The sequence below is a fragment of the Cephus cinctus genome, unplaced genomic scaffold, assembly GCF_000341935.2.
Source record: "Cephus cinctus unplaced genomic scaffold, Ccin1 Ccin1_scaffold0215, whole genome shotgun sequence".
NCBI classification, from domain to species: Eukaryota; Metazoa; Arthropoda; class Insecta; order Hymenoptera; family Cephidae; genus Cephus; species Cephus cinctus.
The window spans coordinates 702,501-730,372 of NW_014332933.1; the positions used below are offsets into that span (position 1 = coordinate 702,501).

At 43.3% G+C, this 27,872-nt stretch overlaps 2 protein-coding genes across 5 annotated transcripts in view; one reads left to right on the forward strand and one right to left on the reverse strand.

The window, feature by feature from the left end:
• On the forward strand, positions 1-27,813 carry LOC107265191 (protein GDAP2 homolog). 4 transcript variants are annotated; one of them, XM_015734370.2, is made up of 13 exons: positions 6-292; positions 8,791-8,981; positions 9,053-9,195; positions 10,073-10,205; positions 10,506-10,615; positions 10,685-10,924; positions 11,398-11,566; positions 21,124-21,277; positions 23,630-23,769; positions 23,906-23,960; positions 24,826-24,936; positions 25,056-25,088; positions 25,223-27,813. In XM_015734370.2, the coding sequence occupies exons 2-13, from the start codon at positions 8,797-8,799 to the stop codon at positions 25,274-25,276; spliced, it is 1,527 nt and encodes a 508-aa protein (XP_015589856.1). In that variant the 5' UTR covers positions 6-292; positions 8,791-8,796; the 3' UTR covers positions 25,277-27,813. The 4 variants fall into 4 exon arrangements, 3 of the variants coding, with proteins under 3 accessions (XP_015589859.1, XP_015589856.1, XP_015589860.1); XR_003059008.1 differs by lacking the exon at positions 24,826-24,936 and having other exon boundaries at positions 7-292; positions 24,945-25,088; positions 25,223-25,418; positions 25,483-27,813; XM_015734374.2 differs by lacking the exon at positions 24,826-24,936 and having other exon boundaries at positions 7-292; positions 24,945-25,088.
• LOC107265190 (calcium-binding and coiled-coil domain-containing protein 1) overlaps positions 1-27,872 on the reverse strand; it is a 33,909-nt gene that overhangs the window by 3,730 nt on the left and 2,307 nt on the right. The gene's annotated exons all lie outside the window — the stretch shown is intronic.

Below are 27,872 nucleotides of genomic sequence, written 5' to 3' on the forward strand. Positions count from 1 at the left end.
TGTCATGAGCGTAACGGAGTGTGATATCGTGTGAGGAGCGTTGAGAGAGAGAGAGAGAGAGAGAGAGAGTGTGTGTGAGAGAGAGGGGGAGGGAGCGTGTGTGAGAGTGAAAGAGAGGGAGAAAGGAAGAGAGATAGAGAGAGAGGCCGTGTTTCCATTTGACGTTAGACACATTGTCCGTCAAAGAAGTGTGTGGTGCGCCATTGGTGAAGAATCCTCGCCGTCATCACGACGGAAGACAGAGAATAAACGAGGCTGCATCGTCCTGATCCGTGACGAAGTTAAAATCGAGGTGAGAGCAGCAAATCCAAAAGCGTCTAGTGCAGTACTTGTTCAACTTTGTATCTTGCTAGAATGTCATTGGTGCTATGGATAAAGAAGATAGAAGAACGTAGTCGAGAATTGCACCGATTTCGAAGGACATTAAACGATTTAACCATAGTGACGTCTCTATTGAGGGTCAGACAAGATCAGGAGGTCCTCGTGCGCGACCTTGATCGTTGAGCCGTGTTGCCTCGTTGCTCCGTTGCTCCGTTGCCTCCTCTCTCTTCGCGCGTCGATAACTTGCCTCCGGATTTCTCCATCGCAGCTCTTTTCTTAGCTTCTTAGACATTTTTCTTTTCTCCTGACTCGATCTTCTATCTTCCTCAAAGATCTCTATTGTTTGCTCGATCGAGCCATGCTTATCTACCTTGTCTCTCTTCGTTGCACTTTGTTCTACTAATTACGAAATACGTATAAAGGCATACGAGTCTATTGGATGAAATGTCTATACGCGACTTGTTTCCTTTGTCTATCGACGTCTAGACTTTTGTCGTTGCATCTTGGTGGCCTGAGGTCATCGTATCCCAGTTCTATTTATCACGGATTCTCTAGCGTTTCTATAGATACAGAAAAATGTCTCTACTCGCGCAGTCGTACGGCTTTAAATGGGACAGTCGCTCTCCACTCGGTTAAAGAGAACAACACTCTCAATTTATAGCTACGAACTCACAGGAGGAAAACGCTGCGAATTATTTCTGTTTATACAACTCGTCTAAATGACACCAAATGGTAATTTGCATAAGCCGTTGCGAAGGTGCATTCGCATTTGTAAACTCCGATTTAGATAACGGAATAGCCACGGCAAGTAGACTGTTTGAATATCCTGATAAAGACTTTTAGATTTAGCATCGGCTGACTAATATTATTTTTCTTTTTAAGCGAGCTGCAAAACTCAGACAGATAGTCCCGCCATTTATCCTTTGTCGGCACTTTTATAGATAAAACCGCGAAATCGGTATCCCTAAGCCGAACACTTGGCTTGTTGAGTTGTCACAATACTCCCGGAATCAAGAGAGTACTGAAGAGAGATCTAAGAGGCTTAAAATTGTCTCGATTGTACGGCCCAGCTTTTTTTTCGTGTTTGCCTATCAAATACAGATTTTTTTTTTCTTATTTGCCAAAGACTACACACAAAAGTCTGCTGATAATCAGCCGCCGTAAAATATTGAAACTTTCTTGAATTAACAGCAACATTCGTATCCATACCTTTTTGCGGTTTTATTCTCTGGACTTTTTCCCTGCTTCTACTTGACCGATTTTCTCCTTGCTCGATATGATGCTCCCGTTGGAAAGGTTCTGATATCGATTTCACCTACTCTGTTTGGACTTTGATAATCCCTCTCCTCTCGCTTCCTAGACTCTCCTAATAAAGCCAATATAGTAGCTACGTGACGATTCGCCCAGAGTCGAGGCGACCCTTTGCGTTATCGTGCACGCGAATGTACATTTCACCTGGGAGAAGAAACAAGAATAGCAAAAGAAAAGGCGTCTCGTTCAGGCCTGGCCAGGCGCAATTTTCTCTTAACGAAGTAGTTAATCTAAGAAGCAAAGGACCCTATACACGTACCGGCTGTCATTTAAGCGCACGAGAATGTTTCGATAGCGTCGATCTTCGTCCACGTGTCCCAGTCCCTTGATACTTAACCTCCTTTACACGCATATCCCATGATCTGCCAAAATACGTATAGCGATTGATTTCGTTCGATTTCTTCGCATGATTTACAAATCCGTATATCTTCGGATTTACCGCCTCGTCTTTTCCATCGTCTTACGGCGGATACTACGTACATACGTGCTTCACCTACACGCGCCGCGATGACGCGCAGTCAACAAATGTACGACGTCATTTTCCTCGAAGACTCCGACTCGAGCGTTGCTTCCAAAACAAGGAGTAGCCGATTGACCGTGTTGAATGCCGAAGCATTGACTGTCGCTCGGCTCAAGGATTATCCTGAAACCGGAAGCGATTTCGAGGCTACTCGATCGCAAAAAATCTTTAAAACTTTACACCAGACCAAGTGGCCACATTTACTGCTCCGAAAATTTGTCCTCGGGTTATAACGTTACTTGGGGCTTTATCGAGTGATCTGTCCAAACATTTAGTCCACATGTGCTTTAGTTTGCTGAAGCCTTAATTATGTCATATATCTCTTATGATTATTGCTTTTGCCGGTTTCTCCTATTGGCTCGTGTCGTATTCCTACAGATTATATATTTTCCTGCGCCGCTTTCTGTCTCTGGCTTGCCTGAACGGAACAGTCCCTTGTTTATCATTAGCTTCTTCCTACCTTCCAGGTATGCGTGGAAGGTGGACCGATCGCCGTTGACCCCAAAGGCAGCCCGAGGAAGATTTAATATTAGCCTCGGTGATCCTTCGGGGAAATGTCAGTGTTGGAGGCTGACGGGAGTAACACGCAAGACAGAAACGTCGGAAAAGCGGAAAGCGGTGTCGAGTTGACTGGAGCAGCATACATGGCTGGGCAAACGCGGCTTCTCGAATAATTTATGAGCATCGATCGGCAAAGCCCTCGATACTCGAGCGATCTTGACATTAGAACAATTCTTGGCACGATTTCACGCGTGACCCGCCAATACGAATTCCTCCCGTTACGTTTGTCACGTGCAATAAAAACAGCCTGTCAGCTCAAATACACATATGTATTTGTACATTGTACATCTCTGGTTAATCTAATCGAGCGTTAAATAAAGTACATCGGGCCACCCGAGTAAACCCAAGTGTCTCCACCTGTAAAATTGGCTCTTTGACTTTCGTCTTACCGAACTGCACGGTGCGCTACGGTCACACGAGAAAGGCTTTTCCTGCCACGTTTTCTGCTTCTTTCTCCTATTTCCTGTAGCTTAACGGTCTCGTTTGACGCTTAGTTCAGGAAACGCTCAGGCGCGGCCACGAGACTAGAATCTTTGCAATAGCAGCTTTGTGAAAAGACGTTATCAGGCTCGAACCGAAGTGCGATTAGACAGATCGTTGTCGCTAACCGGATCCCCGCGTGTCTACAAGATAAGCAACTCGCCCATACGCGACGCGCGTGTGGCGCATTGGGTACAGTGCGTTGGGAAAATATGCGCCGCAAGCGAACGCAGCTAATCGGGAGCTCGAGTCTTTCGAACGAATCGCTCCGTTTCCACGTTCCACCGAGAAGTTAAATGCATAACCTCCGTTGATGAGGGTTCGTCGGTTCGTCGGTTCGCGCTAATTGCCCTTTCGTCAACACTGCCAATTATGCACTCTCTCGGCGACCTCACGTAATCAGGTCAGTCCTGCGTTTTTCCAGCGGTATACCGTTTCATGCTATAATACGTTGTGTGACGTAACGCGTATGACGACATTTCTTCGACCCTCGTGTACGTCGCAGAGAGGGCGTCGCGACGTCTCGACGTCCCCAGACGCAGGATTCACGCGTCGCTACGTCCTCCCGCCGATCACGAGGACGTCGTCGCTCCTTTCCTCGTGGCTGACGACCTCCTACCTCTGATATCGAGCAATTACGCTGACCTCTCGACAAGGTCGCCATTCTTATCAGGTCGATGGATTTTCGAACGCTGGAAAAAATTCCTTCCGAAGACCCACTGCGTCCCTCGTAAGGAGTTACGCAAGCGTCGCGTGCGACGGCTTCGCTAAACGCATTTGTTTAGTAGGTTAGACCGATGCACCGAATGGGATTCGGTTGGGCACCTGGCTGGGAATTGACCTGGTGCATCGCGTGGGTGGTTCCACGTGCACGATCTACGTGCCTCGTCTTTAACCTGCCGGTCATTATCTTCTCTCTCTCTCTCTCTCTCTCTCTCTCTCTCTCTCTCTCTCTCTCTCTCTTGCTCCTCTTTCGTAATTCGTGCTTGGATCGTATAGCCTGTTGACAAGAGTCACTTCAAAAGTCTTAGTTAAAGTTCTGTTGTAGCTTATCGATTCGCAACTTCCTTGGACTTCATTGACTTTCGGTAGTCATTTTTCTCCAGCCTCTAGCCGAGTTGTCTTGAGGCGCTGTGCTATTTGTGTCAATTTAAAAAATTTCAAGTTCGCAACTATTTCATACAGTCAGTTGCAAAAACGGAATTTTTCTCGGATATGTGAATTCTTTGAGCAGGAATTTCTGTTTTACTGTTTTTAGAAAATTTAACTTTTTTTACAAGTCCTGCACGTGGTTCGTTAAGGCAGCAATGGCCAATTTATTATTTAAGACTCTAGGAGAGTCAGTCGATCGCAGCGCCCTCGCAAAATTAGCCAGGATAATCGTGCGTCAGTCAGTGAAAGCAGCGGTTGGCCTGGCTGGTACGGGCAACCGGGAGTCTGGCGGGGTGGGGGCGGAGGGTGGTGCACTTAAATTTAGCAAAATCTACGGGAAATTGATTAAACAATCACTGCTCCAGGTCGCCATCACGTATCTCGCTGGTATCGAAGCATAAATAGGATGTAGCAGAGGGAACTGCATTATACCAATAACTACCACGCTACAAATATATATATATATATATATACATATATAAACAACCAGAAAGTAATTTGAAGTTATCGCCAGGTTGAAAAAACTCTACAGAATCAAATCATTTTACGTAATTTATGCTCTTTATCTTCCAGCGACCCCATTCGCTGTAGCAGGCGCACCCTCGAAATTCGTCATTTCCTCTGTTGAGGTCAATCCGATGTGTAGAAAAGAAAAAGGTAGAAAAAAGAAAGTTCTCCGTCTCTCATTTTCCCTCAGCATCTATTAGCGAAACTATTTTTCAAAGGATATTCCGTCTTTAGCGAATTCGAAATTTATTCCAGTCCGACCCAACCGGACCTGACCTTCTTGATACTCACGCTGATCCATCACGTGTACCGGAAGCCGCTCCTCCAGGAAGAAGCGTCAACCGGTAAGCCCGTGGGATTGATTAGAGCCGAGCATCCTAGGGAAAAGGACTTGGTCTTCTGAATCCTGATGTTCCGATTGCGTGACGTCTCCCTCGACGTACCGACGTCCCGGCGTCGCGATGCCGCCATGGCCCCTCGTAATTTTCCCAACTCCCACTGACGTCAGAATAAAGACTAATCGAACTCAATTGGAATATTGAAGATTCTCCAACTTCTCAACTCCAACATGTATCCTATGAAAGTAAATCCAACGGCTTGGCCAACTTTTAAGAGCGCAGTCACTTTCGTCCGGCGTCCCGGTGCTGCTGTCAGGTCACGTAGAGTTCTCCACCCTCGTCAGTCTGCCTAACTTGGGACGTGATCACTGGGTGGGTTTGATCACTGACCTAAAGGCGCCACAACTGGGCAACGGAAATGACGAGGCCTCTATGTAAGGGCAAAACTCGATGCCGATTTTCCAGCAGTCACATTCTCTATTATTGCTCCTTTATCTTCATTATCTTCGTCAACCATCAGCCTCGCTGCTCCTTGCTGGATCGTAGATTCCGAATTGACGATTAGAGTCTTTTTGTCAGGCTCTCAAAGTTTTCTCTACGTTTCCACGTTCTGCACTTTATACAAAAGATTTATGAATTCTCATAATGCCCCGGTATATGTAGGAACAGCGATTAGATCGATCGTCGAATATCTCAACGATATCTAAGCAGATTCAATTTACGTAAAGGAAGATCAGGAAGCTGCTCCTATTGCCTTCGAGTTGCGTGGGAATCAATGATCTCGCGATTAGCCTTGAAATTCTCTTAGAGTGTTTCCGCCATCGAGCGTCTGTCGATATTTCTTCGAACGTCTCCTCTCCTCTTCTTCCTTTCTATTTAGCCTTTCTGCGGCACGAGAGAGAGAGAGAGAGAGAGAGAGAGAACGAAAGGCATGGAGCACGACGGAGGCGGAAAAAGGTCACGAGAAAGTTCAAGCCTCATCGATTTTAAAAGTCGAACAGAAATAGTACGAATAAGAAATTACGTGGAGAAGCGGAGGAGCGTCGGTAGCGTCGCTGTAGCGTTGGCGTCGGCGCTCAAAGAAGAAAAGCGAAGAAAAAGCGTCGTTCCTATCTAACGAATCCAGCACTTTGCCTAAAAAGGATGAATTTCACTTGGATATTCCGAGCTCTCAGGAAACATCAATTCCTTCTCATTCCTTGGAAGCGTCGCGACGCGCCATCCAGTCTCGGGTTGCGATTTCAGTAGCGTCCGACAGCTGGCCTCTTGTACGGTATCCGCATTGTCTCGTACGTTTTAACTTCCCTCATACTAAAGTACCCCTGAATTGTAGGGAAAACTAGTAGCGGCCAAAATTTTCGAATCTTACTTTTTCCCCGATTACTGCCAATCGAAGACGCACTCGAACTATTAATTTGTCGACGCCAGGAGCCGGAGCGTTTACGGAATTTGATAAATTTGTCTCGAGTCGAATCAATACTTGACCAGCTGCGACCTCGATGGAAGTACTAAAATTCCAATATCCGATCGTGTCCCTCCATTTCTTTTTTCTTGGATTTTCAGTTCACCCTTCACCTCGTGTCGTCGCGTTCTCTTGATGTATACAGTGGATATTTTTCTGTGGCAGTCCCATTGCCAATCTATAACATGCGAAGCTATGGACTAATAACAGTGTATTTTTACAGTTGCAGTATCGCATGTTGCACCGTGCACTGGATAAATAAAATCACGGAACACGTACGAGTAAACTGTACCTTAGAATATTGGGACACAACTGGCAGTGGAGGCATCGGACTCTCTGTTTGATAATTAATTCAACTGAATACTTTTAAATGTTTTTTTATTTAGTTTTTTTTTTAACAATTAGCACACTCTACGTGCGTACAGCTATAACACTTGGTCGGCTACTTTTTTCTGTAACTTTACATTTTATTTTCGAGCACAATTAGATCAGGAATAGAAATACTGTTAGGACCCTTAACACGCGGGCAGGTCAGCCACGACTGGCTGACCCAGTTCTATATTCTGATGCACCTGTTATGCATTCTCCGACGGATTCCAGAAACGTGCGCTAGGTCAGGGTCGTTTAACTGTATAAGGTTGGAGACGACTTATACTTTGACATTACTTTATTATCCGTTAATTGTGCTACAAATAATTAAAAATCAACTTGAGGTCGTCGTAGATATTTTGGTTCAAGCTGTTATTACGTGCCTTATTACCTCAGGAAATAATTTCTTATACTTATGATACTCGGAATTATCCCTAATGATGGAATTACACAATCCCGTATCAATAATTGACGTAATTACATATTCCTAGATAAGTCATTTTATAATTGTATTGACGAGACAAGACTTTAAGTACTATGTGTTATCTCTTTCTAGTCGACTCAGCCATTTTTCTTTTCACACTTTAATACGGTAGTCTGCTAAACATGGCGTCAGCACATTTTTCTCCAGCGGAGCGTTGATTTCGCGAATTTCTGGCTTGTTGAGTGGATTCTTTGAAGAAGGTGAGAATCTCAGGGTCCTTGAGAATTCTTTATATATTCCTAGAGCCTCCAGAATCTTCGACATGACTCTTGGACACCGACCCACTAATAATTTGAGGTCATTGATTCCACTTTACCTCCGGCTGGAAGGAGGTTCAACCTCTTGTAGTGGTTGGCTTCCTGAAGGGGTTGCGAGGAACGGGTGATTCGAGCTAGCCCAGACGGCGCCAAATTCCGTCTCCATGAACGCGACCAGATAACCTACATAGTGGCACAGACATGCAGCTTACACTTGAGGAAGGTTGTTGCAATTTAGCTCAACTTTGTTGTACTTTCCGATCGCTTTGATTGGTCACGCCTTTTTACTTATTATCTCACCTCGGTGCCTTTGTTCTTATAGATGTTTATCTTTGTTAACAATGGAACACAGAAAAGGTCTTCAGAATAGTAATGTTTGCATCATCTATATCTTTCGACAGATTTTCAAGCCATACGATAAATGTATAAGATAGTCGCTTGTCAACACGACAGCACGCTTGTCGTGCTGCGGTTGGTATCAGATATGCAAAGATTGAACAATCCGCTATAGCTATAAAAGGTGGTCATTCGTGACATTTCTAAAAAGTGTTAAAAAGATTGATGTACCTGGAAGAGAAACACTATCGCATACCAGAAATCTTATGATATGTATAGAGTGAACTTGAACTTGGCTTGGCAGGTTCTGAATGACGAATTTCGTGATGGCGATTTAAAAATCGCTTTCGAGCTTTATTGATTTTTTTACCCCCTACCCTTAAGAGCCTTGGCGGGGAATGGACTGTCGCGCCGCCTCTGCGGATCAACAGCTGTTCCTGCTGTGCTGCGTGACAGGACTGTGTGAGGTTAGGATTCACTGGCAAGGGTGCTGAAATCTTGACGTTTTACAATGTCAAGGAACAACTATTTTAAGTTTACTTCTATACTTTAGTGATAATTATAGATTGAGGTATGTCAACCTAAAGGGTACCGCGTCTTTGTCGCTCATTGAAGACTTTATCACAGAGTAATTTCTTTGTATGGTAAGAAAGGAGTATCATTTTCATGTATATTCTTTTTTTTATTTCTAGAGCTGAATGAGGCTCATGGAACCACTGGGTGTGGCCCCAGAGGTCGTTGAGCTGGGAGCTTTAAGACGATGGACAGATCTTCACATTCAGCATCGATTTACAGACTACTCGAATGTCCTTGGAGAACCAGCTCATCATGCGACAAGTCCTTTTCCTTGTCAACCATCCCTGAACGTCAAAATTGCACTATGGTATACTTTATATTACGACTATCAAATCAGAATCAATTAACAGTATATTAAAAATAATCTTTCTTTTTCAGGACAGGAAACATTTCTGTTCTTCAAGTGGATGCGATAGTAAATTCCACCAATGAAACAATGGATGATAATAGTCCCACGTGCCAAAGAATATTTGCACAAGCTGGTTCAGCTCTGAAGATGGAAATTTACAACGAAATTAAAGGTGTGTAGGACCGTCATTTAAAATTACATCCAAAAGTATTTTCTAATTGGTTCTATAATATTCCTCTATCATTTTATGTAGCTTGTCTCGTGCATTTAAAACTACTTAACACCGATATCTTTCTAGAAGTATGACATTTATTATCCATCAATTAATACAGAAAAGTTTACGTAATGCACTGTGCACAGCACTCACATCCATTTTGCATCCCATACCTGAAAGCATAATAGTCAGCATCAAGGAAACCAAGCCTTCCAATATTGAATAGGCATTTCGACATACGTAAATAGCATTGTACAGTCAGTCACGTATATTTTTTTACTTCGTTTCTCTTCAGTTCAAAAAAAATGGTCACCATATAGCGTAAATCATGCTCAGCCTGAAAAAGGTACAGGGAAAAATACGGGTAAAAATTAGAGAGAACAACAAGCATCTGTTCAGTCCTAAGTATTGAAATTATCCGACTCTGGTGAATTCCCAGTCGTTCACATTACACGTAAAGACACAAAGCCCAAGAGAAAATCTAACCAATACACATTCATCACGAACGTAATTCAATAGGCCTCGGGGCATACTAAACGACCTGTGACATCCTCACTGGCGTATGACGCACCTAATTCGTCAGTCTTCCTTCTGTCGTTGAACGAAGAAGCCGAAACGTAAAGAAGAGCAAGAGGAACATCTCAGTGTGTGTTAGCATTGTTTCTGGATCAATGATATTCAGTAATAAGTTATAATATTGTGGTAAATAAGAATAGGATCCTAATGACGTAATACTACCGTGACGTAGTCCACATAGTTGGACCTATACGCGTTATCCATAGAAGGAAAACCTGTTTTTCCACAATGATGTTATATTGGGTATATTTGTTTTCAGAGTGCAAAACTGGTGAAGTCAGGGTGACGCAGGGGCACGATTTACCAGCACGATACATCATCCATACTGTTGGGCCAATTTACAATACCAAGTATCAGACTGCTGCTCAAAATACGTTACACTGTTGTTACAGGTAGGTTTGACTTATCGATCGAGAAACCAAGCGAAACTCTTGTCTTTCGGGTAATTTTTTCTTGGAAAAATTATTATCAATTAAATGTTCAAGTAAAGACATATTCAATAAAGATTTCTCAGATGGTTTATATACTAAGAATATTATAATTATTATATTACGTCATTGATAGTCTATGTAGTAAATTTTATTTTGTTTTCGACAAAATTACTTGGTTGTATACATGCATATCTGACCCGACAGTAAATTAGGATTATTTTTCATTGAATAAAATGATACCTAACTTTTTCTTTCTTCCAGAAACGTATTACACAAGGCTAGGGAGCTTGGGTTACGTAGTATCGCCTTGCCAGTGATCAATTCCATTCGAAGAAATTATCCACCGGATGCAGGGGCGCACATAGCTCTGAGTATGTATAATAATAAGTCGTTGTTATGTACCTTCTGTTTGACTAAGTTTTCAATTGCTCGTTGAACAGGAACGGTGAGAAGATTTTTGGAACAATATAGTGACTCAATATCTTGCGTCGTCTTCGTCCTTGAGTCCTGTGATCTGGGAATCTACGAGGTTCTTTTGCCGCTATACTTTCCCAGGACTTTGGCGGAACAGGACAACGCCTGTTGGCAGCTGCCAAGTGATATTGGAGGAATGGACGGCGAACCATTACTTCCGGATAGACAAATCAGAATCATTGACAATCCTCAACACGCCTTACATGGTAATCAAAATATTCACATGCAATCGGAAAAGATGTTATGATCTCAAAAAAAAAATATTAGTCAGCCTTCTTAATTAAAGCAAGTAGCTGAATTACTCGTGAATCACTGTTTATCGCCAGTAATCTCTTATACCGATGAACTGATAACATATCAATTTTATATAACAAATACCGAACACTGACATTAGTCAGTCTTCTTATAACCGTGAATATTCGTGTTACACGAATTCTCACACGAAAGTGATATATTGTACAATTTTCGAAATGTCCTGTAATACTGCGGCAAGTTCTAGTGCTGTTCTTCCAAGCAAACGTCCTCATCTGACAATCAAAATGTCGAAAAATACTATTTCAAAAGGTATCAGAGATAAAGATTCCTTTTCACTGGCGTAACAAATTCAAAGAATCATTATTAGCGCAGTTAGCATAACTCATATAACAAAGAGCAAAAATATACGTAATTTTGTTTTCAGGCGATGAAACTGTCGAGCTTTCCTCGCAACTGGAGACTTCAGTGAGTCTTGGTGAACATGCGTTTACGCAAATGCAAGGGGATTTGGATCGGCAACGTCTTCTTGGCGAAAGACCACTGACCGATCCTTTGGCGGACATAATGTTAAAACAGATGCAGCAAAAGGAGAGGTGAGTCTCGTTACCGAGAACCAATTTCTAAGGTCGGGAACTAATGCGTAAATACCATGCACTACTAAAAGTGATCCAGCGATTCATTGGTCATTATTTACAAATAGCTGCATAACTGTGCCGCAAATTCCTGAGTCGCTCAATCACATGGACTATTTTGGGCGCGCTTTCGTGTACTCGATGCTATTTTCATCGCAGTCAGCCCCTACGTATTCGAACGTATCGAGCAGCTGACTCGCTTGACAAGATCCGTTCATAGAAATGCCCAAATTTCAGACATGAATAACGGCTTTATTTTTGGGAACGACCTTTCAGAACGCCACTCTTGATAGGTTGACTGATGATCTTGAAAGAGTGGGAGCATATGGAATGCGGAAACCATTTAAAAACTTCCAAAGCATACGGCTTCGCTGCTCGTGGAAAAAAATGCCATTAAAAATATTTTGTAAACGAAAAAAAAATGAAAGAAAATTTGTGCACGATCTTCTTCCTGATCTTCCGTCGGTATATACGAGGCCGTTACAATGGAACATTATTCTAAAAGATAAACGCATCAGAATCGACGCTATCGGACCCATCCGCATTGAGAGCACATCAATAAACATTCCATTTATAACGGAACACGATCTGTCAAAATCGTAGGACACGTGCCTAAGTAATAAGCAGCAATTGGATGAAATTACAGAGACCTAGTGTCCAGGCAGAATTCTTCGACCTCGATAGGATGTCAAACTGTCTAGCAGACAGGCACGGCGGGTCATCAACTGTCAGGCGCCAGTGGGGCCTGTTGCCTTTATTCGCCAGCCCATGGCGCCACGAACAACAAGAGAACCTTGTTAATTTTTTTTTCTACGCTTCTCGATCCGTTAATTATAGAAATGTTGTCGATGGTTTCTCAATGCTTGTGGAAGTCTATGCGGTTTGGCCCCAATATACGATTGGCAATCGATAGCTAGGACGAGGTCATGATAAAAATTCTCTCTGACTTCGGATATACCCTGTAAAAATAGACCGATCGCGTCTTTAAATAGAAAACCGATATCTATAACGTGACTATGCGTACTTTTGGAAACATAATCGTTGTGACGTAGGGGGCGTGGGTAAAGGCGCCGTTAATAATTAATTTACTTCGTTAATCGTCTGTGGCACGAAACGACAGAGAAAGCTTTCTCAAGCCTGCTCAAATATCAAATAAAAAGAGCCAACGAGCTTCAGAAGTATTTTGCATTATTTTGAGAACAACTTCTGGTACAATAATATTATTGCGAATTGCGAATTTTTCTTTTGACAAACAAAGAAGCTCAAGACTGCGGAATTACGTTCTACGCTATTAGACACACGTCACGTTTTATGTACAGTCCCATACGTCGCTTTATATTATTATTGCGCAATCTATAGATCTATCTTTATAATATCGTTCGCCCATAGACTAATGGAACGCACTGCGAATAAGAATCTAGATCACGTAGTCGTCGCCCGGATTGCGTAATGGCCTTAAATGTTTACACGTCTTTGAATATATATATATCAGTATACGCAGTAAGAAATATTGATCTTGCGAAGATTGTGGAGCAGCCGGCGATTTTGAGAATTACGTGCATTACCAAGATCATTGCTGGATCATCTGGAATTATATGATCGATCAATTCCAAACACGGGTCTTCGTCCATGAATCCTTTGACGAAATCTTGGAACGGAGTTTCCTTCATGCTGGGAATCTTGCCAAGTAAGAAAAAGTCTAAGGAAGCCTATTTATTTTTTATTTTGAACTGTTACAGAATGTTGTCAACTCTTATACTCTCATCTGTCGGTCCTCTCGTCTTAGAGCAAACGACGCTTGCGTCATTGAAATAAATCACGCGGCATATTGCGATAGCTATGCCGTCTGATACGGCGTACTAATCTTCTTGACGCACATTCAAAGATTAGGTTTGCTTCCAGGCATTTCATCCAAAGAGCCTCGGGATCTTGTGACAATTTTCTGTCACGAATATTTTTTTTCCTACATTTTCTTTCATTCTTTTCTATTTCTCTTGTTGGCAGCACGCGTATCCTCGCGGCCGTCTTCTATTGGGACTGAAGTAAACAACCCAGATTGCTCCATAATAAAATCCTGACAATGACATTCAAAGATGGCGGAGACACGTCCAATCTGCAGTTGCGTCTTGCTTGACGCTCGTGAAGCCACTAAATGATTCAGCCTCGAATCGAATCACGCGGTCCCCGTTTCCATGTGAACGAATCTTCTTCTTTTCTTATTACGGCAAGTTCAGTATTTTATCTTGCGTCCGCAATGTCTTCTACCAAAGATTCTCCAAAGGCCGAGTGTAATGAGGTTTACTTGCGAAATGAGGGAATTTCAAAAGGTGCTCTAGTTTGCATTTTGTTAACATTTTTACTCTACGCTTCGTAGTATACTCCTTGCCGAATGGCAATTTAAAGATTTTATTTCACCAGAGGCCATCAAACTGGATCGCGAATCTCACAAAGAGGACAAGGTGGACGACGCTGTGACGAAATCTCTCTCTCTCTCTCCCACAAATGTAATCGGCCTGTATTATAATACGCAAAGACTTTCTACTACTTCCCGTAAGAGTACTCTTTCTTACATGTATTTGGTTACGTCCTCGTAGCTGCTTGGATTCTCCCGTAACGTGGAAGTCGCGACTATTTCATAAATTTTTCTCAAGTTAGTCACCTTGTCAGATAGAGTTTCGAGATATTTATTAGCCAAGGACCTAGAGCTTTCGGAGAGGCAGAAGAATATAAGTGTAGAAAAATGACGAAACTCTGGTTCGCTATTTGAACTGTCTCAAAGTCCCTACACTCGCAATGAATAATAGGGAACGAGACGTCAGTCGAACGAGGCCTATGATAGGATTCACCGAATCGTCCTACTAGGTGATAGAAAGCACTATATAAAAAGTCGAGGGAACCGCGAAACAAGACAGTGACGAAAGGAGCCTTGAATCTTCAAGTAATCGCACGTCGTAAATTATCCATAAGATATTTACGTGCGGATGCGGAATTTCGGTGGGACCTCCTGGAAGTGAAGAGCCCGCGCACGAGGATCCCTAATTCAGTGTTAGGAATTCGCTTGATTTTACTCCTCTCGACGTAACGACCAAACTAACCTCCAAAGTTTGTTTATCTTCGAGTCCAGTGATACCAGCGAGCCCACGTATCGTTAATTCGGCTCTTCCTCCGGTCCGCCTCTCAGTTTCATTCTGGCTTTTTGACTTCCAAGTAAAAGCCGCGAGTTCTCGTTCCCCGTTGTCTTTATTTATTTTTTTCTTTTTACTGATCTTCATCGCACTCTGTTTACGGAATGGTGGCGCATAAATTGGCGAACTCTGTCGTGGCCATAATTAAACTTAGGATACCTCGCGCTCTCTCCTTCTCTGGCGCGCCTGTGACTTACACGTAAAAGAGAGACAGAGTCGAAAACAGATTAAAAGAGGAAGAAGCGCGCGTCTTGCGTTTTTTTCCAAATTTTTATTTCTCACGTGGTACCAATGCTTTCGGTTCGAATTTACTGAAACTATGAAAATACGAAACGTATGACGGGTCAACTGTTTACTTCGAAGCTTCTCAAACACTCGAGGCGTCTCCGATAAAAGCTTCGCGTTTCACCGAGTGGGTTGTGGAAGGCGGAATGGTTGAGTATATTAAAAATCAAACATGATTAACGAAGACTGATTCGTCTTGTGATTGAAAATAATTTTTTGGATCCGGTATGAATTCCTGTAGACGTAGCCCGGAGTAATCAGAATTCTTAGGGAGGAAGCGTGAGGAGGTGGGAGGGGAGGGGAGGGGAGGGGAGGGGGGTGGAGGAGATGTAAAAAGGGGGAGGGAGTGCCTGGCCGATGCTTATTTTCACAATACTCTAAATTTACATAGCAAGCCTTTAAGTTCGCCGGCTGAATTTATGTGAAAAGTAAGTTTATAATTAGAGGCGGATTTTCAATGACCTCAACTCGCACTGAATCGAAATGGCGCGAAATTCAAATTTACTACCGACACAGCTCACGGCATACGGCCGAGAAGTTCATGTCAATCGTCAAATACACTCCGCGTAACAATTCGCTGATTACCAAGCTTACGCAGCATCCGCGCTAAGAGCTTTCGACGGCATCTTCGAAAAATCTTCCAAGAAATCCTCGAGATCTTGGAGCGCCAAATATGTTTGCCACGTAAACAGCGAGGCCGTTAACTGTGTCCCAGATTCGTCAAGAGGTACCAATCTCTTTCTCTCTTTCTCTCTTTCTCTCTTTCTCTCTTTCTCTCTTTCTCTCTTCTTCTGGCTTCCCCTCTTCATTCATGCTTCTCTTAACGGTCGTCGAGTGGCTGCCAAAAATTCAATGATCTACATGCCCGAGGCAACGGCTGCCTGCGCGAATGTGTCATTTTACGGAAATTCACTCGACTTCCGGGATTCTACGAAAGAGAAGGAATGGCAAGGATAACGAAATTACGAAAATTGGCAGTCGAGTCACGTAACACTTGAAATATTTGCAAAAGATGTCCCCCGTTATCTTTCGAAAGCAGCTGCAATTTTTCACGTTCGACGTCTTCGCCGAACCGAAGATAGAGGTTGGGCGGAAGAGGAGATCGCAAGAGTAAAACCAGATCCAAAAAGAATGACGATAACAAACATCCTTCCTGAAATGGCCAGACAGAAATAAGTCGATCGAAATAAGGCACCGCGCAAACATCCTGCGTTGGTATCCGCGAATTCACTAGAATTTAAAAAAAAACCTGGCAAGTCTTTTCGAGCTTTGACCGACCCTTCGATGGGTTACCTTTTGGAAATTTATCAGCTTTTTTGGCACGTAACGTAAAAGGTACATTGAACCCTGTCAAAGCACTTGCTTACGGACACCTCGAGTCAATACCCAACCACGCTTATACCCAATTGATATGGTTGGTTGCGAAAAGACCCAAGGGGAATCATTCGAAGCCATCGCGATGCCAGAACGGAAACTCTCGTTTGTTTTCCCTGCAAGTTTCTCTTCGGCTATGAGAACAAGCTCAGGACTCGGTGCTCGTTTGACGGATCCAGCCGTTTAAAACTTCGGATAATATTATCACCAATCTGTTTTCCCTTCTGGCGGATCTTGTTTTTGTCAAAACAAATTATTGATCCATCCCCCCTTGATCCACCGTGCCAGCTGGCCGAATCAACTGGTTCATCGTTAGCTCATGATTTTTCTTTTTTGCTATTCCGAAAGCTGCCGAATAATAGCAACGGGTTCTTACTTTCTTTCGAAAACGTTATTGATACTTCTGTGAATTGGTCTTCCGAGACACCCACACCCACGCCCATCTGACTTCATTGTTTCTACTCTTTCCACGTATTGTCCAGCTACGGCAGTGTTCATTGTGATAAGAGATTCTGTGACGTCACCACTGGTGAGGTTTGCACGAAACGGGATCTTACGTCACGGGATGACAATAGAAATGGAAAAAGAGTTATTGATTGCCGTCGAGCTTGCGAGCACATTTAATAGGAAAGCGCGGATGGGTAGGGTGAACTTTGTTGAATTTTCTATAGGTGGAGAACGAGGAGCGTGACGTCACGATGAAATTAGAATTTATATGTAAACATACAACGTTCGTAGGTACGACCCCATTCTTCCTCGGCGCGCGAAAGGGGGTTGGATGGGAAATCGAAAGTTTGGAGTCACTTATCCGAGGCCTGGATCGATGAATTACATTTCCAGGGCGTATCGGAGTTTCACGTTACTTGCGAGCGTATTTGAGAATATCGAGAGACGGACATTTTAAATTTGAACGTAAACTCAATCGGACATTTGGGTCTTGCGGTTAGCCATTATCGGTCCACGGTTGCCAATATTATCAATTGATAATATCGTCGCGTCCACCTTGGCTATGGATTCTCATAATTTCTTATCAGCAGGATCTGGGCCCTTGCTTCAATCCGAATGACGCACGTGTCCCGTGCACGTGCAGGTAATTATTTGTTATTGTTCGTTATTGCGCCTTTCGACGTTGAAACATTATCGGAAGTCACGTGGCTTCTTTACCGAAATACAAGATTCGCCGCGACAGGGGTGGGATTTTGTGTCTTTAGGATTTGACGTATCGAAGCGAAGACCCGCGATGGCGCTACGGCTGCGATTGGCACGACTTCGGGAACACTATTGGTCGCTTTCTTCGCCCACGCTCGGACCGCCGTCCGTTTTCATGTGCGCGGCAGAAGTACGCCTCGCGCGAATAACGTAAACAATATTTGATGCTGGCCATGTATACGGACGGCGGTCATTCCGCAAGCTCAGTTCCCTGCGTGCGTTCGAGAGATCGACTACGATCATCGGAATTTGAAGTTTCCTTCAAGATTTTCATTGCTGCTGTTCGATCGAATTGAGTCGGACGAAGTAAAACTTCGAAAATCGCGAAAGACTTTATTCGAGGAGAAAAATATTTTTGGTTGGGCTTTTTTTTTTATCAAATCATTTAAAAGTGACAAATCGTTACGGAAAATTTGTCTTTGTGTGTGATTTCGTGAAATCGATATTTCAAGAGAGCCGAGAACACCTTTCTTAAATTCCGCGATATCTGCGGAATTTGAGGATACTTTCATATTTAATTCGTTTTTTTTTTTTTTTTAAAATGCGAATGATGAGCAAAGAACCAAAATTAGCGATTATCGCGAAACAGCTGATGTCCAAAGAAGAGAGATCGGTGCAAAGGTATTTCAGAATTTTTATATACTATTCAACTCGTCGTTACCTTATCGTCGTTTCGACGCATGACAGTTTTTTTTTATTTTTTTCGAACGAAATTTCAAATACAAATCAAAAATAACTGTAAGATCATTCGTCGGAGCAATAGGATCGAGCGAATCCCATTAGCGCGCTCAAGCGGAAGCGCAAAGTCTATCAAGTCGCGAGAGCAAAAACGCAGAACCTGTTCTTTTTTTTTTCTTTTTTTTTTTTTTGGAAACTACGCAGTAACAAGCGTGCAAAATCATACAGCGCGAACGCGATAAAGAAATGCAGGAGAATAATTTATGCAAATATTCATTCGTCTTAACATTCTCAAGCCTAGTAACAATACTGATAGCGATTATTAATATTTTATGTCAGAGGCGACGCGCAATTGAAAAAAAAGAAATGTCCAATTCGAAAAGTTTCTTGCCATCGAAACACGCAAGGAGTCCGCCAGTCTTCTTGTTGGCCAACATAAAAAATCCGTGGGTGAAATCTTGAAGCAAATACGTCCCGACGTCAAGCCGAAGTGTCGCTAAGTACATATGTGATGCACGCGTACACGCACGCATAAATCCATCTTCTAGCAGCGTGACATAGGCAACTATCTCTACGTGCACACCCATTACGTCGCGACGTCCCTTGTCAGTCGAATGGAGCAAGCGCCGTGGTCTGACACAGCGCGCACTTTTACTACTACGAAGTACGAGGTAGTCTAACAAGTAGGGAAGGTTCGGCACTCGCAGGTTCAGTACGCCGTCGGCCAGCCAGCATTGCGGACGTCTTGTTGTTCCTGCGGAAATACGATCTGGCAGCTTCGTTAATTCCTTCGCTCTCGTGTCACGCGAGATCGATCGAAAGTCCCGTTGGCAGGGCGTTACATCGAGAACGTGGGAAAATTTGCGAGTCCTTCGGTTGCCAAATTGTCTTTGTGAAAAATTATAATATCTACAGACCAAAAGCATGGTGATGATCGACATGGTGGACATAATCGAGGACGAGGATCGGTGTGTATTCTTAGTGTCTGGATTGATATCGTTATTAGAGAAATATAATCAGCTAAAGACATTATGCGCAACAAGACGCGTAGGTAGTTCCTATGGAAATGCGGATCAGCTTATAGATCCTACTCGCTAATCGTGTTCTGAGCGAAGTACGAAACGTGTCAATGAGTCTCTGTATGCCGACGACGCGTACAGAAGGTATGCCTGAGTCACGTGGCGTCGTGATCGAGTCGAGATCTTGTCACTGGACCTGGCATGTCGTTCGATTCTTGGAGAAATTTCTATCGTGATTGTACCTGCGTCTCTTTTCGTTCCGACTGCAGTAGTCGCAGTTTTTGTTTACGTACAATCCAGAATGAAAATTGTCGGGGCGTTCATTCTTTATTTTTACACGCGAATCGCCACCGTTCACTCTGTCGCTTATTGATCGTTCTTTATTCGCAATTTGACAGCCTGTTAAACACGTGTCCCGCAAGTTGCGCAATTATTCAAACATTCCTTCGATACGTCAACGACTGCCTTGGCGTTTCGCCTCTCGCGTCTGACTCGATTCGTTATCGTGACAACTGTGTTATGTTAATTGTTCAGTTGTCTCGTTTTTTCGGTTCGAGAGGTGGGCTGGGGAACTTATTCTTATTTCGAAAATCGTATTAATTCTTGCTGACTAATTGGGCGACATTGATTATTTCCCTCGACACTGCGGTATCGCAGTCTGGCGAACCGTTGCGATTTCAATAAGCTTGAGTGAATTATATTGAGGTCGACAGATTAAATAATTGAACGAGGAGTACGGTAATTTTTTTTAGCATTGAGGTAAACACGCGAATGCTGGCGTTAATGGATATTTGACGTTTCAGGCTTTTTGGATATTGCGGGCAACAGGAGTGAACGAAAGATGCGTTGGCACCCTAACCTAACCTAATCTAACCCAATCGAACGGTTACGTTGTAGTCTGTGCTTTTTTACGGACAATTACTCGATGCACGTTCATTAAGTTCTTAGGCATAACGACAACGAACGAAGACACGGGAGCGTGAAAATGAATGTCTTTGAAATGTTTGCGTGTCTCTTGACTTTTGGCACACCGATAGTCGCCCTTTGTAACACGTTAATCTCCAATGAAAAAAAAAAGCCTGGCTTTCTGCTCTTAAACTCTACGAGCTGCCACGTAGAGGAAAAAGTTCCCGTTGGCAGGTTATCGCGTTACATTCGACACGTTCAATATTTTGAATTTCCTATCATTTACGTTTCAACCGTGTCGAGATGAAAACAAATTTCCGAACGAAATGAAATTCGACCACGTCGCTGCGTTAGAACGAAATTTTGGAATGTCACGATGAGGCCGAAGAGCATCGTAAACACCCGGTGCATCAGTCGCATTTGGCATTTTCCCACGACCATTGAAGCCACGCAGGGACCAAAATTATAGAAGCGAACCGCGAGGTTATTTATCATGGAGAAATTCTATTGAATTATTTTTTGCTCTTGGCACGAGAGTTCAAATGGAGACTCGGCTTAAAGTTCACTTGGCAACTAAATATCACAGGGTATAATAAATCCCTGTAACATTCGTCCTTTATGTCGGGGGTCATCAATGGCAAACCCCATTCGCATCATCCCTCACTCTTTATTACTTTTCGCGTGCACGCGATATAACGTTATCAAGCATAGTCTATTTTTTTTTTTTTTTTTTTTTTTTTTTTTTTTTTTTTTTTTTTTTTTTTTTTCATATTAAATAAAAGAAGGAATTACTAGGGAGAGAAAACAAATCCAACTATACCGAGCGTCAAATTAAATTGGTTTTCTTAATTCCTGTTCGCAGGTACGAGAGACTATTGAGAAGAGCCAAGACCGAGGATCTTTCTGAGGTTTCCGGTATTGGATGTCTCTATCAGAGTGGAGTCGATCGGCAAGGTCGACCGGTCGTCGTCTTCGTCGGCAAATGGTTTCCAGCCACTAAGATCAATCTCGACAAGGTAAAGCGATACTTCTTTCTTTTTTTTTTTTTTTATTCTGAACCGTGAGCCAGTCCACTCAGCCGAATGACGCATGATTGGTCCTATCGCTGCCACGTCTAGTAACGTCTAGTAGCGATAGTAGCTTACTAGCATTTGCCCATGGTAGCCCTTGGTAGCCCATGGACAAGGGGTTGCGAAACCGAAGGAGCCCTAAGCAGCGGCGAGGGGTTAACGGCTAATGGCTCTTGGAGCCATTGCGGCAGATCGATATTTACGTCCAGAAATAGACTGGACAAGCCTCTCTCTTATTCACCACTCACTTACTCAACTTTTCTCTCTCGCTCTCCCCTAAGACCGCTGATACCAACCTTACCACAATTTATCACTCTTACCCAGCTGCTCCTTTTTACCGATGGCCATTCCAGCAAGGCTGCCACGTGCTGCCAAAAATACGAGAAATTTTTCATTTTATTAAAAAAATTCCTTGTTACGAAAAAAAAGGAGAATAAATGGTTACTTGTAGAAACAAAGTCTGAGAGTGTTTGCAAATTAAAGGAATGTATTTCGGATTGATAAGAAATTGAAGAAAAAAAAGTGAAGAATTTTTGAGGTTGGACGCAGAATACTACAGATATACAGGATGTGTCGTTCGATCTTGAAGGGGTTGTAAAGCGAGAAACTTCGGCCCCTGATACCGTCTCCGTTAAAAGAAAGCAAATTAAAGCCAACCCGACACCCGACTCGAGTCCAAGCACGATGCAGCCCCTGGCTGTTTTTCCCCCTGGCTTTTTATAAATATAAAATCCAACCACGTACGCACGCAGCTACACGCGCACATTCCCAGAATAGCCCATAAGGCCACTAGAAAGCGTAACGTCCAAAACATCCTTGAGAGCCTGAGCAGTCTGCCGTCGAATTTTTGGACTTTTAACACAGCTGAGAGAGATTTTAAGTTTTTGGCTTGAAACGAAAATTCTCCAAGGACTTTGGCGGAATGTGAATTAATTGGGTCGCGTCAAACGAGAATAGCAGAGCTCATCGGGAAATTAGTAGTACTCGCGGCAAATAATTAACAGCCCTTGTGTTCGGTCTTATTCAGGTTTCTCGTTTAGATCTTTTGTACAGTCGTCTCGACGTTCTTGAAAAATGTTTTTTTCTCGTTTCCACGAAACTCAGCATCGCGGATCTTTCGATGCGGCAGCCTCCAGTAAGTCCCGTTAGTTTTCATTTGCAAATTCGAATCTCCGTTCACCTTTCGGATGCTGGACTGCTCTTGGCGCTAACGACTGCGCCAATTAGCACTGTCCACACGTGCCTGGCTTCTGCGATAATGTCGTCTCAGGAACGTAGCCAGTAGCCAGTAGCCCCCGATACGCGCCCCGCAGAAGTTTTGCATTCGAAAAGAGTCTCGAAAGTAGCCCAGAGAGAAACCGATTAGTCTTGTACGATATCTCGCGAAAGAACCAAGTTCAGCGAGACCGGCGGCTCTCTAGACATCCGGTATATCTATATAGCAAGTGGGTGCGTCCCTCGTGTAAAGATACATTAAAGATCCTTTATCCGCTTTCATGGAATATTCACATAGCCGCGGAAATTGCACAAAACGAAATAGACGTCACGGCATTCCTGCCTTCCCCAGGGACGTAAACGTCATCGCCCGAGTCGCGGATGAGGTTGCGGCCCAAGGGTAAGGGATGCTTTCTGGTGGTAAAAATAAGGGATGGATCGAGGCTGGATAATTGGTCGGACAGAGCCCTTCGATCGAGCAAGGAGGGGCCTGGCCGAAGGGGGTGAATCGCGTGTCGGCCGGGAATTGATTCGGGGGTGTTGGATCGAATGCGAAGTAAAATCCGACGACCCCAATTGCAAATTGAAGAAATCTAGGTTAGGGGTTCCTCAGGAGCGGACCTATCGGCGGGGCTCCAGCCGAGGGGCACTTGCCTCGAGGCTTCTGCCAATCCCCTTTATCCCTCCCCTCAAACTCCTCAGTTGCCGAGAGCATCGATTCACCCCACGGCGACACAAAGCGTCCCTTCCCCCCCCCACCCCCCACGTCGCGCCCTCTAGTCACGTTTTCTCACCCTTTCAACTTTCCGTCATTTAGCCTATTCATCGGCATCCTCCGAACTTGGTTTATCCTTTTCTCTGCTTTTTCACGTCCTTCCTCCCTGCAAAAGCTCTGCAAGCTCAGTACGTGGCCACGCCGGTTCGTAACTATCGACCCGAGCTTCACCTCGCACCCCGCCTTGTCTCCATGTCAGAGTTGAAACCTCTCCTTAACAACGTGTGAGCTCCACTAGAGTCCGTCGTCGCCGTCGTTCGATTGTACGTTTATCTTAACGGCAAAAACGTCTCCTCTTCTTCTCGCAGGCCTTATTGTACCTGATCCAGTTGCTCGACCCAATTGTCAAGGGTGACTACGTCATCGCCTATTTCCACACACTAACCGTCAGCAACAACTATCCCAGCCTCCACTGGCTCAGGGAAGTTTACAACGTGCTTCCCTATAAGTGAGTATTCGTTTTATTCTTCGCCGACTAGGAAACACGCCTTAATCCTTCATATTGCTTTCAAGATGAGAAACGAGATCGTTGGACACCTTGCGACAGGAGGCGTTTCTAATTGGTTGGCAATTCTTTGTTTTAGGTATAAGAAGAACCTCAAGCACTTTTACATAATCCATCCCACATTCTGGACGAAGGTGCGTACTTTATCCAAGCACAGTCTTCGTGAACGACCGCTTTGCCATTTCGAGGGGTCGTCCTTGAAATTCGTCGTCGATCGGCTCAATCGCTTCGAACTTACAAAGAACAAGAAATTTCTGGCAGCAAACGGACTTTTTTTAAACCGAACACGGAGGATCATAGCGAATCATTGAAAATGATCCGTAACTACTTGAATTTGAATAGCGCACGGTTGGCCGAGTTTGAAGAACGATGGTATTGCGCAACGATTCCCACGTGAAATTAAATTCCCACCTACTAATTACTAATTAGTTAATGAACAATCGCGAGGACCGATGTTTTCACGCTGTAGCGCTTTACCATTTATCACGTCGTCGTCAGCGTCAGCGTCAGCGTCAGCGTCGCTTAATTGTTAAAATATTTTCACACGAGTCTCTGTGCGCCTTGCGTCATCCTTCGGTCGGACTGGACGCGCATTTAGTAAAAGCGACGACTGCCGCGCGAATTCGTAACTCGCCTGGTCTTAGCGCGCAACTCGCACGATTCAGATGTATCGCAAGTGGCGGCTGTATGGTGGTTTACGAGTCTCGCGTAAAGGCCACGACCTTGAACTTGTGCCTACGCAAGGGCAACGGCAGGCGAATACGCATGTAACGGTGTCGCGTGACCTGCTTGAAAAGAAAAAAGATAGAAACTCTCGAGACAGCGCCTATGTAGAAACCTGAATAGCAAATTGACTATAAATCGATATCATGGAAAATTAAAATCATTTTATGATTATCAGTAAGACAGCGTAGACCAGATACGTGACCATAGCTCTTAGGAGAATTGCATCCAAGAGAGAGAGAGAGAGAGAGAGATTTATATTACTACTTGTTGCAGATGATGACGTGGTGGTTCACGACCTTCATGGCACCAGCGATCAAGCAGAAGGTTCACAATTTGCCTGGAGTCGAGTATCTTTACGAGGTCATGTCGCCAGACCAGCTTGAAATTCGCAGATGATGACGTGGTGGTTCACGACCTTCATGGCACCAGCGATCAAGCAGAAGGTTCACAATTTGCCTGGAGTCGAGTATCTTTACGAGGTCATGTCGCCAGACCAGCTTGAAATTCCAGCGTACATCACGGAATACGACATGACGGTGAGTGTGGATCGACCTTTACTGCCTTGGATCGTAGATCATTCCGAAGAACAATTTCCACACAGATCCACACTGATCTCGATCTCTCGTCCGTGAAGCGAATCGCAAATAACATTATGTCCATTTTTATGCAGATAAACGGCCTGAGGTATTATCAACCAGAACAAACGGCGCAATCCTCGACGTAACTGAGAGAGTACGAGGTTAAAGGGTCATTCACAATGTTGCACTTCTCATCATTCAATTTATCGTTCATTATCGTGTGAACCATATGTATGTACCAAAGAGTCATACTTTTGCATAAGGACACATATAAACATATATACGTATATACACGGTACGCTTACACAATTAATATAAATATATATATATATATACATATGTGTAAGCGTATATATGCCGTTTCGACGAGTGGACTGGTGTTTGATATATAACGAGGAAACGAAAGAGAAAATTATAGAAGAAGAAGAAGAAGAAGAAGGACGAGGAGGAGAGGAAGAGTTGAGAATTACGAAAGTGTGTACAGTAGCAAAGAGGAGAACGTGTGATAGGAGCACGATTGTCCTGATGCATCCTTATCCTCGTTGGTTAAACCTAGAAAGGATGAAATCCCACATGCAGACCCAACCTGCAACTAGGAGCCAGTGTCTATGTCGTCCAGGAGAACCCAGATGCTGGGAACCCTCGAACGTTGAGAATAAGACCGTAGTTAGGATTTTCTAGAATGGTGCGACAGCGCATATTCGTTCAATTTTTTTAGATATTGACAATGAAAAAGAAGAAAATATATTAGGAAAATGCGTATCGCGAATCGTGCTGAAATCCAAATTTTCGTCGCGCACTCCAACTGTGGCCATTTGTCTCTTGAGAGTTTGGGAAGGCTCACAGGTTCTTTCTTTCTCTTTTTTCCTCTTCTGGGACTTTGAGCACGACTCGTGAAGCAATTTCGTAGCTTTATAGTGAATAAGAGAATAAGATGGTAAAGTGAAATGAAAGAAGAAAAAAAAATATTCTTATCTTCGCCAGCACACACATTGCTGCGTCGTCTTAACACTTACGTTTGACTAGTTTTAAGGCTACTATAAAGTTAGTTCAGTAATTAGAAGATTTTTCGAGGAAATAGCCGAGAGCGATCGCTCCATGGGGATTCTCGAGTATTTTTTGTGTTTTGCTTTTCTTTTGCATTTTTTGTTCGCTTTCTGAATTCCTTCGCAAGAATAACGATCTCCCGGGGTTCTACTCGAGGATCGCCGTGGATCGTATCGGCAACACGTCTTATTCGTTTACGAGCATTGGCTGCCAAAACACCAGTAATCAGTATTTCCACGTTGCGCGAAAGTTACATAGATCTATACATATAATTATATATACATGTTACAGAGTCGATGAAATTATTGTAAACTCGCCATTCGCCTTTCGCGAAAGTTCTTTGTTTACGGAAAGGAGGGAATTTCACGATATCGCGAAATTCTTTGTTTTACATATGAGTACTGTAGAAACGAAGCGCATTAATGATCGTTAAAGAAAGGAAGAAGACACGACTATACAATGACGAAGCTTGGAGAAAGGGAAACACACTGAAGAAAGTGAAAGGAAGAAGTGGAGTGTCTGTTTGTTTGCGCGAATGAGAGATTGTGAGAAAGGCGAGAGAAAGAAAAGGAAAATAACAAAGGCCGAATCTGATCACTTGACTCTTATTTTCTTATCGACTGTTACTAGATTGTCTATTTGGATGCCGCGTATCAGTATTTTACTATGTGACTTTGTTAAAATTGACCATACGTCACTGGAAGGACGTCGAATGCTTGTTTTGGGACAAATAAGTAACTGGTACATGAAAGGGACTCTGCGTGAAAGAGGTTGCGAGAAATTGGGTGAAAGAGCGAGAGAGAGAGAGGTTACAATTGGTTCCTCCAACGGAACCGCGCCTTCGGCAGTTGCCCACTTTTTGTCCAACATCGCCTCCGTCGCTTTGCTCGATTTTTTCTTGAGTCCCGCGGAGACCATAGAAAAATGGGTCGGGTTGTCTTTTTTTATTTTTTATTTTTCTCTCCTCGAGCAGGGAAAAATACGAGCAAACTGCGGAGGCGTCCGCAGGCCACACTTGTATAGGATAGCTAAAGCAATAAATTTAAGAGCTTCGCTACGATATGTCCTTATAGAGGGTAATTGTTGTTAACAATTTTTAGCAATTAATGCCGTCGATTAACGACCAACTAATTACCGCCCTCGTTTCCTAAGCCAAGAGAAGCACCCGCGTCCTTATCCCTAGAATCGAGACAGTTGTTACTGCACGTATTTTACAGTCTGTATTTATTTGTATCTCCCGCGACTCGTCCGCAGGTCAGTAGGTCCATTTAGTTGGCACAATGAAATCTTCAAAATGCCATTGACAGATTGATACTGCAAAATCTTGTTTAATGCGATTTCATGGGAACCAATGGGTCTATTCGTAAAAATAATAATGTCAATATTCTTTCGTGAAGTCGCTAATAATTTGTATTTTTTTTTCTGAACTAGATAAAATTATATCCGTTTGATACCCTCGGATTTGCGTAACGTTTCTGTACCAAGACGTATGTAGTTTCCTCGAGCGATAATTAGATTACGTTTATTTTATACGAATGATTATTCTGCTTTATTATGACTTATTCGTTGTTTTATCTTTTTTTTTTATAGCATATATATATATAAAAGGAACAATAAATATATTACTCGTTTTTTTTTTCTGAGACTCTTCCTTGCGTTCTCTTATCTGTCATCTTTTCGTACTCTTCTGTCATT